The sequence below is a fragment of the Bidens hawaiensis genome, unplaced genomic scaffold (genome assembly GCF_021521415.1).
Source record: "Bidens hawaiensis isolate Kalapana, Puna unplaced genomic scaffold, B.hawaiensis_p1.1 tig00002735_1, whole genome shotgun sequence".
NCBI classification, from domain to species: domain Eukaryota; kingdom Viridiplantae; phylum Streptophyta; class Magnoliopsida; order Asterales; family Asteraceae; genus Bidens; species Bidens hawaiensis.
The window spans coordinates 2,020,750-2,039,521 of NW_027491147.1; the positions used below are offsets into that span (position 1 = coordinate 2,020,750).

Genomic DNA, 18,772 nt, shown 5'->3' on the forward strand with positions numbered 1-18,772 from the left:
AGTTTGTTTTCCCTCGCCATTTCCTCTTTCATTAAGGTGTCATTTTTTTAATTTCGACCCGAATCCAATTTGAATCCTAAACTATATCTCTTCAATATACTTTTGTCTTGTCTTCTGCCACTATAAGTTATAGAAAATCTTTTGAATAGCTAGCTTTAAGTTAACATCTTGATGGCCATTCCATTACTAAAAGCTAGCTTTAAGTTTGTTGTGTGATTTTTTTTCATTATATAAATTTTGTGAAACCTTTTCATTTAAAGAATCTAGAACTTTGGAGGTTACATTTTTTATTAGACAATTCACCTATCGAGATTATTTTATGTTATCTTTTTTCAAAGAAATTGAATACACTGAACACTACTTTTATAAAAAAAATCCATATAAACCAGATTTCACAATTCACATGAAAACATTATTTTAATTTCTATTGTTTCACATGTAAGTTTGATTTTCAAGTAATTATGGATTACATAATGATTCTCATTTGCCACATGGCCTATTATTCAAATACGGTGCGTTTACTTTCAAACTTGATCAACACATTTTTGCTATTTATGAATAAATATTGCATTGATAATTACCATTTAATTAGTCTCAAATCCAAAATAAATTCCAAACAAAGCATGATTTGGAAAATCAATAACCCGTTATTGATAAAAACAAAATTTATTTTAATTACAATAATTGTTTTTCATAGAATCTTGAAACAAAGACCATATTGCAAGTTTGGTCTCTAAAATTTTATTAACTAAAAACCTAGTCCAAACATTTGTGAGAGGGTTACACGTTAAATCCTCACTATTAATCCCATTAAGGGGTTGTTTGCGATATTGTGTTGAATCATTAAGAGACCTAACTGATTAAGAGGTAGTCCATGAATCATTCAACATGTTTTAAAACATACTCATTAATTGGCTTCATGAACCATTAAGAAATGTATTGTAATGAACCAAACACATTTTACTTCTTATCGAATTCGATGTAGCCTGTTACTGGATTTATTAATAGGCTACCAACCAACCATTTAGTTAATAACCAAAAAGTGGTCATACGTCATCCATATTGTGTTTAGTCAGATTTGAAACCCTAACTGACCTCATCACCTTTGACTAGTACAAAACCAAAGGTTCAATGCACAATCGAAAGTGATGAAATCCCACCGGGAGTTCTTGAGTTTGTAATAGTATTTTATTATGATTTCAAATTTGAGAAAACACAGTTACACTCACGTTAATAACACATAACATCACTTTTCCGCTAAAAACAAACTGACTAACAGTTCGGACTAAACATACACACCTCTCACAAACACATGGACTAAATTTACAATTTTCAAAATTTAAAGATCAGATTTGCAAATATAGTCAAACCAAATGAAGCAATCTTCTATAATAATATTATATCTCAATTAATTGACAAAATAAAAAATAGAGAAATCATGAACCGAATAATAATATGTGATGAATATTGATAGGGGATAAACATCGTTTTCCAAATTGAGTTCATATTTCATTATCTTTTCCTTTTTGATGATCTAGACATATTATTAAAAAACCAATATAAATTTCTCACAATTATGACGTCATAAATGAATGTAAACACGTGAAGACCAAGAGGCCTGACACGTCCTCCTGTCATTACAAGCGCGTGATGCTTAATTTCCAGTTGGCATCGCTACTTTCTTTGCTGGCCGACCTTATCCTCTAAAATTATTATTATTATTATTAATATTATTATAATATATATATATATATATATATATATATTTTTTTTTTAAATAAATCACCCCATTACATACATACATACATACTTTCTTTCTCTACCATTCCAACTTATTATTATTCAATATTCTATATTCAATTCAAGATCACAGATAATATTGGATCAAACAAACCAAACCAAACCAAACCAAACCAAACCAAACCCTAATTATTTCTTTCTTTTCTTAGCTCTCATCTTTTTTATAAAATCCCCCCTTGAATATTATTATTATTATTATTCCATTAATCGTAAGACCCAGGTCAGTTTTCTTCAATCTCCAATTTTGCTTATTACATGCTCTTTAGATGTTAATTCTAGTTGGCTTTTCTTTAATTGAAGTTGAATTCATGTGTTATTGCTTGTTCGTTGACTAACCCATATGCTGATTTTGACTTTTTCCTTTAAGGGTTTTGTTAGATTTAAGTTTTTGGATCTGGGTTTTTAATATTTAGTTGAATTGATTGCGAAATTTGTTTAATTTCAGATTATTTGGATCAGAATATTAGGGGTTTGGCGAAATATGATTTCAAAGTCTTATGCAAACTTATTAGATCTAGCAAATGGCAATTTTCCTGCCATTGAAGAGCCTAGGAGGAAGATGTTGCCCCGGACCATGACCGTCCCGGGGGTGTTAACCGAGCTTGACGATGATCAGGCTCGCAGCGTGTCGTCGGACGCCCCATCGACGGTTCTAGCGGACCGGTTATTAGTTGTTGCTAATCAGTTACCGATTAAGGCGGTTCGGGAGGTTGATGACACGACGGGCGAGAGTTCGTGGAGTTTTAGTTGGGACGAGAATTTGTTGTATAAACATATTAAAGACGGTTTGCCGGAGGAGATGGAGGTTATTTATGTCGGCTCGCTTCGTGCTGACGTGGATGTAAACAAGCAGGACGAGGTGTCGCAGATATTGTTAGAAAGGTTTAAATGTGTGCCTGCGTTCCTTCCGGCTTCGATTTTGGATAAGTATTATCATGGGTTTTGTAAGCAGCATTTATGGCCATTGTTTCATTATCGGCTTCCGTTTTCGGCTAGCCTTGGTGGTCGGTTTGACCGGTCGTTATGGGAAGCTTACGTGACGGCTAACAAAATCTTCTCACAAAAAGTAATCGAGGTTATCAACCCGGACGATGATTACGTTTGGATACACGATTATCATCTAATGGTGGTCCCCACGTTTCTAAGACGGCATTTTAATCGGTTGAGAATGGGATTCTTTTTGCATAGTCCGTTTCCGTCTTCAGAAATTTACCGAACGTTACCCGTTAGAGAAGAGATTCTAAAGGCGTTGTTGAATGTGGATCTTTTAGGGTTCCACACTTTTGATTACGCTCGGCATTTTTTGTCGTGTTGTAGTCGAATGCTTGGGTTGGAGTACCAGTCAAAACGCGGGTATATCGGTTTGGAATATTATGGGCGGACGATTGGGATCAAGATTATGCCCAGTGGGATTCACATGGGTCAAATCGAATCAGCTTTGAAGCAGCCCTATAAACAATCGCGGGTTCATGAGCTCGAGCGCGAATTTGAAGGGAAAACGGTTCTACTTGGGGTTGATGACCTCGACACGTTTAAAGGCGTTAATCTTAAGGTTTTAGCAATGGAGCATATGTTAAAAACGCACCGTCGTTGGGTCGGCCGGGCGGTTTTGGTTCAAATTTTGAATCCTGCACGCGGTAAAGGTCGGGATATTGAGGAAATCGAGGACGAAATAAGTAGTAGTGTTTCGAGAATCAACCAAGAATTGGGAAACCCGGGTTACAAGCCTATTGTTTTAATCAACCAACCGCTTACGTTAGCTGAGAAAGCAGCTTATTACACGGTTTCTGAGGCTGCAATCGTCACTGCCGTACGAGACGGTATGAATTTAACCCCCTATGAATATGTCGTATGCCGGCAAGGTATTTCCGGCTCCGATTCATCGAACTCGCCTCAAAAAAGTATGTTGGTGGTTTCGGAATTTGTTGGTTGTTCACCGTCGTTAAGCGGTGCGATACGGGTCAATCCGTGGAATGTGGAGTCAACAGCTGAAGCGATGGATGACGCGATATCGGCTTCGGATTTTGAAAAACAAATGCGTCATGAAAAACATTATAAATACGTGAGCACGCACGATGTCGCTTACTGGTCGCGAAGCTTTTTTCAAGATTTGGAACGAACGTGTGCGGACCATTTTAGGAGACGGGTCTGGGGAATTGGGTTAGGGTTTGGGTTCCGGGTTGTGGCCCTTGACCCGATGTTTAGAAAGTTGTCCACAAGGGTGATTATGGATGCGTATGGGCGGGCTGAAAACCGAGCCATCTTGTTGGACTATGATGGGACGCTTATGCCACAATCAACGATTAATAAACGTCCGAGTAACGAGGTTATTTCTATTATTAATAGATTGTGTAATGACCCAAAGAACACGGTTTTTGTTGTTAGTGGACGCGGTAGAGAGGATCTTGCTAAATGGTTTTCGCCTTGTGAGAAGCTGGGGATTGCGGCCGAACATGGTTACTTTATGAGGTATAGTTTTTTATTTTTTTTCAGGATTTTTGTTTTGCATATTTAATTATAAAATAGTGTTATTGTTTTAAGACGGTAAACAATGTGTTATTTTTTTTTTGTAATAATAGCAACAAAGTTTCCACTTTTTTTTTTGGGATAAAACCGACAATTTTTAAGTTTGTTTTTTTGGTAAAAATATCAACAATCTTTTTTTATTTTTTTTCTTTTGTAAACAAATAAAAAAAGAATGATAATTTGTTGCTATTTTTAGAAAAAGAAAGACAATTTGTTGCTAGTTTTGCAAAAAGATCAATAATATGTTGCTACTTTTACAAAAAGATATTAGATGATTTGTTACTATTTTTACAAAAAGACAAATAATCTGTGACTAGTTTCACAAAAAGATGGATAATTTTTATCTATTTTTACAAAAAAATATATTGATAATTTGCTCTATTCCACAAGTTATTACTGCTATTTTAGAGAATTTGTATGCAGTGTTTTGCTGTTTTATAGAACTATAAATTGGTGCATTAAAGATAACTGTGTGATACCATACCAGGTGGCAGGCTGATAAAGAATGGGAATCATATGCCCAAAATGCAAGTTTTGGGTGGATGCAAATGGCTGAGCCGGTTATGAACTTATACACAGAGGCAACCGATGGTTCATCCATTGAAAGGAAAGAAAGTGCACTCGTTTGGCACTTTCAAGATGCTGATCCAAGTTTCGGTTCGGCTCAGGCTAAGGAAATGTTGGACCATCTTGAAAGCGTGCTAGCAAACGAACCCGTTGTAGTTAAAAGCGGTCAATACATTGTAGAAGTCAAACCACAGGTATCATTATACATACCTAAAGGTGTCGTTAGTGTTAACTTGTTTTTAATTATTTTAGTCGATCTGCAAACCTGTTCAACCCATTTTTACGACTCACCAACCGATAGCGTGCTCATCAACGAAAATCAGATTTTGGGTTGTCACTTATAACTTGTTCAATGAACGAGCCGTGTTTGGGTTGACCCCTCTGATTAATGTTGTGTTAGGGTTGACCTGCGTAGCCCGTTTTATTAGGCAAGTTGACTCGCCAACCCATTTTGAAAATTTAACCCTTTTTGACACGTTTAGATAATTGGGTTATGTGTTGTGTTTGGGTTACACAATTTAGATAAACGGGTTGTGTTCGGTTAAATGGGCCGCTTTGATAAATGGGTTAGACGGATGATTTATATAAATGGGTAAAACAGAACTCATCTTACACGTTTAGATAAATGGATTAAACGGGCCTTGTTCAGATTACACAGTTTAGATAAAACGGGTCGTGTTTGGGTTAAATAGCTCGTTTAGGTTTTTAACCCGTTTGACACGTTTAGCTAAATGGGTAAAATGGGTGGGTCCTGTTCAAGTTGCACTATATAAATGTGTGGGTCAGGGTTAATGTTTTTGACACGAATAACAATACAAGCCATGTTCTAGTCGAACAATTAATTGTTCCGTCTACCCCCTAAATTTATACCTAGGAAAACATGGGTGTCCGGTGCCCGACCAAGGGGTCATAACTGGTTTAGTTGAAAACATGTCATCACTTTAGAAAATGGTCCTTTTTGTTCGGGTCAAAATACATATCGTTTTTACTAAATGATTGGTGGGAATTTGTAGGGCGTGACAAAAGGTTTAGTGGCGGAGAAGATATTTGCACGGATGTTTAGTAACGAAAGACGTGCCGATTTTGTACTGTGTGTTGGAGACGACCGAAGTGACGAAGACATGTTTGTGATGATCGGGGACGCAATAAAGGCGGGTGTAATCTTGAACAAAAACAATCGATCTGTTTTTGCGTGCACGGTGGGACAGAAACCGAGCAGGGCGGAGTATTATTTGGATGACACGGTGGAAGTGGTAAACATGCTTGAGAATCTTGGGGACATTTCAGAAGATTCAGATTCTGAGTCTGTGGGCTCTTGTTCTTGAGGTTGGGTTGGAGTGAAAATTGAAGGTGGAGGCTGTAAATTGAAGGTTGGTTGGTGGGTGGGTAAAGAAGGGGTTTTATTAACTTTTTGGAAATAGGTTTACATTGGAGTGTTTTGTCATTTACTTTTTTGTTTATTGAAAGATTGGAGAATGAATGGGTTTAATTGCTGGTTGGTTGGTTGGTTGGTTGGTTGGTTGTGGATGATGAACTACTCTTGTCCTTTTGATGTAAATCTTGGTTTTTTTTTTGGTTTATATTTCTTTTAGTTTTGCCCTCTGTTAGTTGCATTTTCATTTATATCCTATGTAATATCTAGAATAATAGAAATAGAATTCTATCATCTCTATGAGTTTTATGATTTAGGCTTTGGATTTTTTCATAATTCAATCCAATTTAGTTTTATTTGTTTTTAATAACCTTAATATACTAAATAATGTTGTATGGTAAGGTTATATATATATATTTACTCGATGTTAACTTTTTGTTATTTAAAATCTTGTAGCCTAATGGTACCAATATATGTGTTAACTGTGTTTCTTTCTATTTTGTTGGGAGTTTTAGTCACGTGATGAACAAATGTGTAGATTTAGTCGTAGTTCTAGAGGATTTATGAGTTAGTTGTTATAAAAAAATGGGATTATTAGTTTTTTTGATTATTTGTAAAAAAATCTTGTGGTATACAGGGATGAGGTAAAAGAAATATGAACTTAGCAGTTCCTCTTATGACTCTTAAATATTCATTCATCCAGTCTCAACTAATCAACTTGATTGTGTATTTTCAAATTCCAAAGTATATACAAGAAACTGCATAAGTCTATACGTGCCAACGAATAGTTACTAAAGATAAATAAGTTATCTTCAGCTTGAACAGTTATACTCAACTCAACATTTACAAAAGTCAGCGAGTTCACGCTCAAATCAACTCGAGTTTTAAACGTGTTAATTTATATGTCCCGACAAACGAGTTGCGGGCCCACATAATTTAACTGTTAAGGTGAAGGGGTAAAATTGCCTGATATTTTAAAAAAGAACATCAACATCTTATGCTTTTTATCTTCCACCACCACTGACTAGTGTCAAGTGCCATCACTATTGGCCCTTCTAAAAGACAGTTGGTGGCCTAGGGCATTGTCAGGCCACCTGGACCCAACCATGAGATTAACGTTTCATTATTATCATTACACCGTTAGGCGGGCCTAAAAGCATCCTCTTACATAAAACAAATGCGTGGTTGTTTACCATATGTTTAGATATTTTTGTTTTACGGGAACTCGTTATTGGTAAATTCACAGGACCCATCAATACACTTGTAATAGTCGGTGTGGTCAAGTAAAACATGACATAACTTTTAAGAGGGCTATAGATAAAAAAAACAGTGACAACTGGATTAAAACCTTAGACCTTAGTTTAGCTACTTACACTGCTTAATGACTTTTCTTTTAACGTAAAGCGGACAATGCCGAGTATAATGGTTAGTTGGACAGAAGTAAAAGGGCTATAATTTTTTTTTTTAATTATTTGAACATTTTATGAAATTGATTATTTATATACAAAATTAGAAAAAAAAAATCAAACTCATGAAACTTTCAAAAAGTAACATGAATGTGTCTTGGATGTTCACTAATATCTATCATCAACAACATAGTTAACCCAGAAAGTCGGTGTAAAACAAAACTTTTGGGCAGCTTTCAGGGTCCAAAAGATGCAAAAAGTTGACACATACCAGTATACCGCTTTTAATGGACAGTCAACTTTGGCCCACACGCGCAATAATTTGAGCCCATTTACAGTAATAACAGCCCCAAAACTGTAAAGCAAATAGTTACCCAAGCCCGGCCCACTTCTCAGTTGTAACTTCTACTTTATAGGGTTTATTATTATCTAATTCATTATTTTGGGGTTTGACTTGTGTTCTTGTTTTTGGACTTATAATTGGTGGCTAATATAAATTATCAAAAAACTAGAGTTGGTTTGGGTTGTTTAGATGTTCGAGTTAGCGCTGAAGGTAACTTGCTTATTCGCTTATATAAACGTTCGAGATGATTTTTCTCAAGTAACTCTATGGTTAGCTTGTATAAATTAGCTACTTTATTTGTATGTTGGTTGTTTGGTTTAAGGTTGTTGTTAACTTACAATTTGAGACTTTTATGAAAAAGAAACATAGAAATCATCATCAAAGCGAGTTATGAGCTAATGCAAGCTCAGTTGATTGGTAGCATTGTATTATAACTGGCTTTAGGCCTTTAGCCCGAGTTAGTGTTGTCTCAACTCTAACTCAATTAGTTGATAAACCAAGATGTCTAAGATATAATTCTTACTCAAAAGATAGGTTGACTATGATGTGATTTAGTTTTTAGTTAATGATATTTTAAGAGATTTGTTAAAGTGATTTAGAGCAAGTTTATCTCCATGCTTATTAGTTGCTGAAGACCTTATTGGGTGTTTGGATAAAAGGTGATAAAGGATATTGCTGTAATTCAATCAGGGAAATGGGAATATAATAGAACCCAATACTTTGGTACACTACCCTTCATCTCTTAACATAAAACAAAAACAGAAAAATTAAGCATTTAAAGTTTTGTTTAAAGGAGACCATGTAATTATGCAAATGTATCATAGTAGTTTTTAGTTTTTGATTGTTTATATTTTTTCTAATTTATAATATTAAGTAACTTATTATGCATAAGCTATTTGGCACATGCCGGAACTTTGAGATCCATGCGTTATTCTTAAATATGTTTTCCTGCAAGGTTAACCTGACTTATTTTTTTTTGTTTTTGAGTTTGATATTTTTTACCTTACTTTTACCTATGGATTTATTCAGTTTGACATCCGTGGGTTTGAATCCCACTCATGTGCCATATTCTCGGGTTTAAGCCTGGGTAAATTACCACTGGGTGGATTAGATCTTACGCATCAAACCCGCTTGAGAGCTTACCTGAGGTTCAGCGAGTGTTTGTCGTTCAAGAAAAAAAAATGCATTTAGAATTTAACTTTTAACAACTATGTATTTATTTTTATAAAACCGTAATCTTAAAGTAATTAAAATGAACACAAAATTCTTCTGAATTAAAATGTGATAATAGCGTGCATAGGTAGAAAAAAACAGCATATTTCATTTATAGACTTTTTATAACAATAAAACGCTTAAAGAAAAATCAAATTTCCGTACAAATTATGATATAAACACTTAGGCATTGAATTATTGTTTTAAGTTATAAAGAAACAAAACATATTGTGGGGTGCACTTGAACCCCGCAGCTTTGTCATGCAAACAAATCACTTTACCATTTCAGCTAAAGAATATCCGGCTTGAAGAGGTAGGTCCCAGCAGAGCCCAGTTGGTCCCGCAAGACTCACCTTGAACAGGGACGTCTGCGCAAAGGCCATCTGCTCCCGCAGGACCCACCATGCTCAGAGAACCTTACGCGCAGTACGCAAGCTGTACACGCAGGGAAAGCCTCCCAATGGTGAAGTACCCCGCCTGTTCCCGCAGTTGCGGATACAAGCCATCAGGGAAGGCTACCCGCAGACAGCAGGGCTACACGCACAAGACAATAGCTACTTCAGTAGTCACATGAAGGAATGAGCAAGGCGGGAACAATCCCGCCAAAATGAGCCAGTCCGTATGATTCTGAAAGATCTTTTGTACTATACCTACCAAGGTATGGATAGGACAGACAATCTGACCAGAACAACCCATGAGCCAATCACAGGGTGACAGCTCACCGACAACAGTACGAGGAGGAGCACCCTCTAGTACTGTTTGTCACTATTAGCCGCTGCCTACTCACCAACTCTTACTGAGGGGCGTGCGCAGCCTACAGTTGGTAGAATAGTGTTACTGTTGGCCGTAACCTATTCACCAACCAGCATGGCCTGCGTATAATCCACAGTAGGTGGGACGTGCATAATCTACAGTTGGTGGAATAGTGCAGCCGACTTTGTTACTGTTGGCCGCAACCTATCCACCAACCAGTATGGCCTGTGCATAGTCCACTGTTGGTAGAACAGGAATACTATTCAGCCGGCTGTACCTTCTAGGAAACCTACCTTCGGCTATAAATACTCCAACATCTTGGAATGGTAAGATCATCTGCTATCCTGTTATCTAGCAATCTCTTAATATACACTTATATTCAGAGCAATCTAGTCTGATTCTCACGCCGGAGGGTGGTCACAAGGAGGAACCCCCCCCCTTCTCAGTGACGAGCTTACGGTGTTTGTTTTGCAGGTCCCCTGAAGAGCAACCGTCTCTGTTGGATCTCATTCTCGTGGGAAACATTACTTAACCCCCAGATTATCTATAATCTGCACCGGGTCACTTAGTGTTTCTTCATTGGCGCCATCCGTGCATAAAAGCTAGAACTAATTTAGTTTTTTCAAATTTTCTGAAGAAATGGTTAACGTTACTCCGGTCCAAAGGCCAGTAACCGACCAAGAAACCCCGGTAACAACCCCAGCAACTGGGGGGAACACCGGCGGTTATACAATCCTTACGAACACTACCCCGACTACCCAAGCCGGGGCAAGTGCAGTAAATATTCCACTGGGGTTCACCGATACCCAGCTGGAAAAACGAACGAGGGTCCCTCGCCAAACACTAGATCAAGTGAAGGCGTGGGCCGAAGCACGTCAGAAAGAGTTCCAAGCTGAATTGGACGAACGCTTGCGTTCAGTTCAACAGGCTGACGAATTCGGCAGTACTCGCCAACACCTCATTATGAACAGCGAGGGCGAGTACTCAGACGACGAGAGGGAGGAGTCCGATACCGACGCAAACCCTCGCCATAAGGCGAAAGGGAAGCGTAAGGAAACGGACTCCCAGCCAAAAAGGAATTTTGGGGAAGCCTTTAAACCAACAAATACGGAGAGAAACCCGCGTGACTTCTCCAAAACCTTTAGACCAACTGCTACGAATGCAGGAAAGTCAAAATTTGCAAGGGACATTGCGGAAGCAATCGCCCCGAGAAGTGCCAAACAAATGTCCAACATTGGCACTTATGATGGTCTATCCGACCCAGACGACCATTTGAACAGGTTCATTGCGGGGGCTACCGTCAGTAACTGGACGGAACCCACGTGGTGTTACATGTTCCAGATGACTCTGGTCGGAGCAGCCAGGGCATGGTTCGATCGTTTACCGGTCCACCACATATATGACTGGGCGGACTTTCAGAACAAGTTCAGCCAGCACTTCAGCCAGCAGAGGAAGTATACTGAAGAGCAGTGGACGATCCTCAACTGCGTTAGAGAGGAGGATGAATCTTTACTAGACTTCATCACCCGCTTCAACTCCAAGAAGCTGAGTCTGGGCAACATAAGTGAAGATCTTGTTCGCGCCGCTTTCATCCAGGGCGCCGAGTACCCAGAGCTTATCCGCACATTGACGGGTAAGGACGGCATGCCATCCACATGGGATGCCATCATGACGGCAGCCAAGCACTTTGCCGAGACGGAGAAGCAGCTGGGAAGAGATCTTCCCCAGAGTACACACCTCTACACGCAGAGGACAAGGGAGAACAACGTTAGGACCGCCCGGCAGAACAAAAAGAGGCGGCTAGGTATTTGGCAGTCAAGGGTAAACTTTGACACCTCATCCAGCTCTCGCCCTCTTGTTGGCGGAAGGGACAACACACACCCTTCAAACCGAAAACACCGGTGGACGCCACTCACCAAGAGCGTCACGGAGATATTTGCCACGGAAAAATTGCCATGGCCAAAAGCCCCATTGATCCGGCAGAAACCTAATGCGGATCAAAGCAAATCCTGTTATTTCCACGGGACAAAGGGTCATGGTACTGAAGAGTGCACATCCTTGAAGGATATTGTGGAGACATTTGTCAAGGATGGAAGACTTGCACATCTCGTGGCATCAATCAAGAAGGGAGGAAGGAATGACAACCGGTACAGAGGTAACGGACGAAAGCCCGTCGACATCAGCATCAACATGGTTCATGGCAAGGTCAGAGGAAGAAAAAAGACGAGTGACAGAACCATGCGCGTGGAAAGAAGCTGAGGTGCGCTTCCCGCGAGTGCCAGGAGGCCCCAGCAAAGAAGGCCCCATCGTCATCAAAAGCCAGCTGGGGCATTACATCACTTCCCGCACTCTTGCTGACAACGGCGCTTCGTCGACAGTGATGTACAGGCAGTTCTTTGACAAGCTGGATGATGAAGACAAAGAACGCTTGGAAACGGTCTACGCTTCAATGGAAGGGTTTGACGGCAGTACAGAAACCCCCCTGGGTATCCTATCTTTCCCCGTTACTCTTACCGATGGGAATCATTCACGCACAGAAGACGTGGATTTTGTCGTGATGAAAAAGCCACACCACACGTACGACATCCTATTCGGAAGAGACGGGATGGCAAGATTCAACGCCGTGGTATCTTCAGTCCACGGCATGATGGGATGGCCAACAGCTGAGGGTGTAGCGATGATCACTGGCATTCCCCAGAATTTGGTGAGCGATAACGGCACCAACTTTGCTGACAAGAAGCTACAACAGTGGCTAAAAGAACTTCAAATCACCCACACCTTTACCTCAGTGGCACACCCGCAAGGTAATGGTGAGGTGGAAAGAGCAAATAAGAGCATTGTCGAAGGCATCAAGAAGAGACTATCGGAACACAGATCCGGCTGGGTGGACGAGCTTCCGCACGTCCTTTGGGCAAACAGAACGATGAAGAAGGCCAGTACGGGAGAAACCCCGTTCAGCCTCACTTATGGCACTGAAGCCATGGTCCCGGTCGAAATTGGTCTACCCTCACCAAGGGTCTTGAGTCAGCCAGAAGACAATGATGCAGAAAGACGGTTGGATCTTATGCTAACCGAGGAACGCAGAGACTTAGCCGCAGTGCGTGAAGAGAACTACAAACGACAAATGCAAAAGTACTACAACACGCGGGTAAAACTCTGCAACTTCAATATAGGAGACTACATACTGCGTAACAACGAGGCTTCAAACCAAGAGCGCCCGGGAAAGCTGGCCCCGGTCTGGGAAGGGCCATACATTATCAAAGAAGTCCTGGGAAAGGGCGCATACCGGCTCGAAAGGCTCGATGGCACTCCCATCCCAAGAACATGGAATGGAGCTCAATTACGCAAATGTTATATGTAGATCAATTCCAAAACTTGTAAAGAAAAGGCCTAGAGCCACTTCTAATGGAAATGATTCTCCTTTCATAATGTGTTTACCTTTATACTTATGAACTTCCCACTAGTGCCGGTATTCACCGCATAAACGGGAAGAAGTAAGTCGTTACGTGTGGAAGGCGGCAAAACCCGCATAAACACAATGAGGGAAACCTACACGCAGGTATGATGTAAGTAAAGTTTAGCCATCCTTGTAAGTGCAAGTGACGGTCTTACCCGCACAATCACGAACAAGGAAGCAAAACTTCAACCTATCATCTACCACGTTCAAAGGTTATCCTAAAAAAAAAAAAAAAAAAAAAAAAAAAAAAAAAGATAAGGAAAACCTACACGCAGGTCAGATATGGGTAAAGTTTAGCCATCCTACTAAGTGCAAGTGACGGTCATACCTGCATAATCACGAAAGAGGAAGCAAAACTTCACACCTATTATCTACCACGTTCAAAGGTTAACTTATCCTCAAAGATGAGGAAAACCTACACGCAGGTCAGATGGTAAAGTTTAGCCATCTTACTACGTGCAAGTGACGGTCCTACCCGCACAATCACGGAAGAGGAAGCAAAACTTCACACCTATCTACCACGTTCAAAGGTTAACTTATTCTAAACACTTGGAAAATTGCTAATTTAAACTAAAGTATGTAAGTCATACAACGTTTATAAAGCAAGGAATCCAATGAATCAAGCGGTCTTAGCCGCACAAAGATTTACATTTCATAAATATTCGTTACAAGAATGGCCGGGTAACTACCCGCCTACAAGAAAGTAAATCTATACAAACTAAATCTATCCTAGCAGTGGGAAGGGATCTTCAGGATCAGGCTTCAGGGCCACTTCCACTTGGACCAGCGCCGTCAGTAGAGCGTGGCTGTTCAAGGAAAGCCTTAAGGATAGGCAGCCCATCATCAGCAGCAGCAATTTCATTCACCTTCTCCACCACCGGATGCGGGAAGGCGGCGTATTGATTTACTGCTTGGTCATATATGGCTTCAGTATCTACATTGTACAAAGGGAAGTTGGATGGCGGGACGCCTTTCTCAACAAACCCTAGACCAAGCAGGAAGCCGACCCGTTCCCCATCCTCGTTAGAAGCGTTGAGGGCTGCGCTCATTGCATCGTCGTAAGATGTCTCTGAGAAGACCCGATGCACAACCTACATAAGAAAATATACAAGTGTCAACACCCTATTTACAAAGAAAAGCGTGAAGACATGAAGATAGACTTACCTGAGACAACGCTTCTCGAAGAAGCCATTCCTTGGCAACCAGAGCTTCTTGAAGGGCGGCTTGAGCTTGGGTGCAGGCGCGTTCGGCTTCGCTTTTGTTAAGGTTGGCAAGTAGAACTTCCTTTGCCGCAGCCTCTTCGACGCCCTTAAGCTTCCGCTCGGTATGGTCAAGCACGCCCCTCTGGTCCAAGATCTCCTGGAGCTTCTTGGCATCTTCCATCGCCAAGGCATCATGAGCACGTTGGAGAGCCTCTAATTTGGCCTTGAGCTCCTCATTCTCCACGCGTAAAGGCTCAGCAACGGCTTCAGCCTTGGTGGCCCTCTCGGTTGCGTTCCTCGCAGTCTCCTTAGCCAGCCGAAGCTGTTCGTTAACAGCTTGGGCAGCCTTGGAGCGGGCCTCGAGTCGCGCTTGAACCTCAACCTCGAGGGCCTTGAAGGCCTTCTCCTTCTCCGCAGCAGCTGCGGACAGCTTTTGGTTCTCCTCCCGAAGAGCCCGCGCTTGAGATACTTCCTTGGCGCGAGCTGCTTTCAACTTGTCGTTTTCACGACAAAGCAGCTCGACGCGCGGCTGCATCCGGGCATGGAGAACCCGAAGCTCGTTGGTTAGCCTACCCTCCTGGTAGCTAGCCATGGCTTCCCCCAACGCACCATGGGGAGCAGCGTGGCGAGCCCATTCCACGCACTCCACAGGGGTACGAAGGGTTGTTCCTCGGCGTATGTTCCATCGCGGAACATACACTTCATTGGAATCCGACACTGCAGAAAACAAAAAGCAGTTACGAAAAGATGATAAAAATTATATGTAGAAAAATGGGCCAAAAGAACCCTACGCACCTGTAGGGTCAATTACAGGCCGATAGCCGCCGAACCCATCACCTGAACCCAATGGAAATCCATCCAAGAGGTCAGGCAGATGGGAAGGTGGCGGAGAGATGCGAGAAGCCCCACGCGTACCTGATTGTCCGGCCGTCGTTGCCGATGACGGGGGCATGGTAGCAGCCGCCGTGGTCGCCGCCGCGGTCGCTGCCGCAGAATCCGCGGCAACAGTAACCGCCGGCTCTGTGAAGGATGCTGTAAAAATCGCCCTCACAGCCGGCGGCGACGTCATCTCGGCTGGAACAGTCGGCTCAAAGGAGTGAGCAACTGAACCAGCGGAAGCAGACGCAGGCGCCTGGGTCGACGCCTCAGGTAGGCTGACCAAGCCTACCGTCATTGGCGGAGAGGTAATACTCGGCCCCTGACCCTGGAATGCGCCAACATCCACGCCTGCGTAAAGAAGAAAAGTGTTAAAAGGGGTTAAACTACGAAGATAAAAGCTAAGAGAAAGTTGTACTTACGGGTTTTCTTGAGCTTGAACGTACGGACGGGCAGGGACGAACCCGATGGAGCCGGTCTCTTGATGCCGGTTACCGTCGTCGTCATTGGTTCTCCGGAGGTAACAGTCGTAGCCTCCGGAACAGTGGTCTTCTCACCACCGGGGTTCCCCGCCACCTCTTCACTATCTGACTCAGTGTCAGATAGGAGCACTGGATCGGCTGTGGAGGCCGCCTTCTCCTTCCCTTTCCCGCCGGCAGCCCTTTTCTTCCGCACTAACGGAGGACCATCTGCGGATTCCTCAGAAGAAGACAGGATGTCAGGAATTCCAGCAGCGGGTACAGCACTGAGGGGTGGAGGAGAGAATAACGCCTTACCTGGCCGCCGGTGGCTCAGGATCTCGTGGCCCAGCGGATAGACCTCCACAAACCGATCCGCTGTTTGCTCCAGGATGGGCAACTCGTTCTCGTCAAGAGCACGAGTACCCACCCGCACGGGACCGTCAGCTTCCCGCGGGTACAGGAGCGACTCCAAATCGTTCCCCTCTGAAAGAAAAGACACAGTTAGAAGACAAACTCATATCAGCAAGAAAGACAAGACATACCATAAGGAGTAGAGTTCAAACCGTATTCGAGAAGGATGGGAACCTGAGACGCCTCCTTCCATACCCGGCTCATCCCCAGCATCACCATCCCGGACTCCGCAAACCGGTAAACCGGAGATTGGACCCGGGATATCTTCGCAAACCATTCCGCCTCCTGGTAGTTGGTGGCGTGGTGGCTCAGAATTGCTTGGCCATTTTTAAACTTCATGGCAATGGGGATGGCGCGGGCAGAAATGTAGAAGAACTCCCGCTTCCACGATCGGAGACTGTGCTCGGTCGCGCAAATCTTCAAACCCTTGATCCGGGTTGTCAAGGTGTACCACCCCTGGATGCACCTCCAAGTATAGAAGGTCATCAGGCGGTCCACATAGGGCTCAATGCCCAGAATCCGGCACACCCACTCGAAATGGCGAATCTTGGCGATCGCCATGGGGTGCAACTCGGTCAGATGAACACCGTGCCTCTCAAGGACACGGTAAACAAACTTTGTCAATGGGAACCTAAGATTCCCATAGACAAAGAATGCTGCATAAACCCCGATCTTGCCTCTGGGGGCATCGTACACGGTCTGATGGGGTTCAGGAAACTCAGGCTCGAAAGGATCGAGCATGAACTTCCTAACAACATACCGGTACTGATCGCCGGGCAGAGCACACTGGCACTCACCAGCAGTACTCTTGTCATCGGCCGAAGACTCAAGATCACGAGAAGACATTTTGTAGAAAGAAAGCGATTTCGGGAAAATGCTTGCCTGAAAAGGGGAGTATTTGCCGGAAATCGCTAAGAAGAAGAAGAGAAGGGTGAAGGTGTGGATTGCAAAGAGCCATCTCCCCCTTTATATACTAATCGCAATTAATGCGATGAATTTAATGCGGAGGAGAGAGAAATCGAAGGTGCAATGAAACTATGACACGTGGCAAAAAGCAGGCTGGCAACAGCTGTTGACAGGACGCGTACCATTAATTTCGCGGCCACGCGCCCGAAAAATCGCGCCCACGCGCCTGAAAAAGCGTCTGGAATGACCATGTACTGTCACGTCACCATAACTTCCTGCACGTCCTGACACAGTCAGAAGAAACCGTCGCACGACGTTTCAGATGTTTGGACTGTTCCTATCTTTCTACCAACTCTTCGAATTTCGAAATTCAAAATTCAAAAAAGATTCAAAAGTAAGCGGGAAAATACCCCTTACCTTGGCAACCAAGTAACCGTAAGACGGATGCGGGTACAGTGTTAAGGCAAAACCCTTCACATACCTAGCACCCGCAGGGAATTGAAGCCAAGAATAACTTGGCAACCAAGTAACCATAAGACGGATGCGGGTACAGTGTTAAGGCAAAACCCTTCACATACCTAGCACCCGTAGGGAATTGAAGCCAAGAATACCCCGGCAACAAAGTAACTATAAGACGGGTGCGGGTACAGTGTTAAGGCAAAACCCTTCACATACCTAGCACCCGCAGGGAATTGACGCCAGGGGTACCTTGAAAGTAAAGTAACCGTAAGACGAGCGCGGGTACAGTGTTAAGGCAAAACCCTTCACATACCTAGCGCTCCGCAGGGAATTGAAACCAAGAAGGATCTTCTGGGCAATGCTTGCGGAAACGGAAATAACATCCCCGCATAGCGGGAACGTCGAGAACTACATTGTTTGAGGCTCTAGGATGGAATTGGTGGTTTTAACATAATTGATCACTATGTTCAAAACTACCAAAACCTCAGGGAGAATCCACACAAGTGGGACTCAACGCTCCTGACTTGCGAGGAGGTTACATACCTACCCGCATCATACCCAAAGATCAAGCAAAAAAATAGGGAAATTTTGCAAGTGACATTAGGAAACCCGCGGGAAGAATCCCCACGGAGAACCTTAAAACTAAAAACCTTTTTCAAAACCCCTTGCTTAAAGTCCAAAAGTTCACCTCACTTTATTAAACATCCATGAGAAGAACATTGGACTGGGGGGACTTGAAGAGGTAGGTCCCAGCAGAGCCCAGTTGGTCCCGCAAGACTCACCTTGAACAGGGACGTCTGCGCAAAGGCCATCTGCTCCCGCAGGACCCACCATGCTCAGAGAACCTTACGCGCAGTACGCAAGCTGTACACGCAGGGAAAGCCTCCCAATGGTGAAGTACCCCGCCTGTTCCCGCAGTTGCGGATACAAGCCATCAGGGAAGGCTACCCGCAGACAGCAGGGCTACACGCACAAGACAATAGCTACTTCAGTAGTCACATGAAGGAATGAGCAAGGCGGG

The 18,772-nt window shown here is 42.8% G+C and overlaps 1 protein-coding gene across 2 annotated transcripts in view; it reads left to right on the plus strand.

Moving 5' to 3' along the window:
• The first annotated feature begins 1,917 nt into the window (after nucleotides 1-1,917).
• The window catches only part of LOC143620949 (putative alpha,alpha-trehalose-phosphate synthase [UDP-forming] 7), a 178,346-nt gene continuing 161,491 nt past the window's right edge, over nucleotides 1,918-18,772 (plus strand). Inside the window, exons 1-4 of one of the 2 annotated variants that reach the window (XM_077092511.1) lie at nucleotides 1,918-2,020; nucleotides 2,246-4,269; nucleotides 4,814-5,087; nucleotides 5,907-6,396. In XM_077092511.1, the coding sequence (XP_076948626.1) occupies nucleotides 2,282-4,269; nucleotides 4,814-5,087; nucleotides 5,907-6,218 (2,574 nt within the window). In that variant the 5' untranslated portion in view covers nucleotides 1,918-2,020; nucleotides 2,246-2,281 and the 3' untranslated portion in view covers nucleotides 6,219-6,396. Of the gene's footprint in view, nucleotides 2,021-2,064; nucleotides 4,270-4,813; nucleotides 5,088-5,906; nucleotides 6,397-18,772 lie in introns of those variants that run through there. The other variant, XR_013151425.1, reaches the window with a different exon arrangement.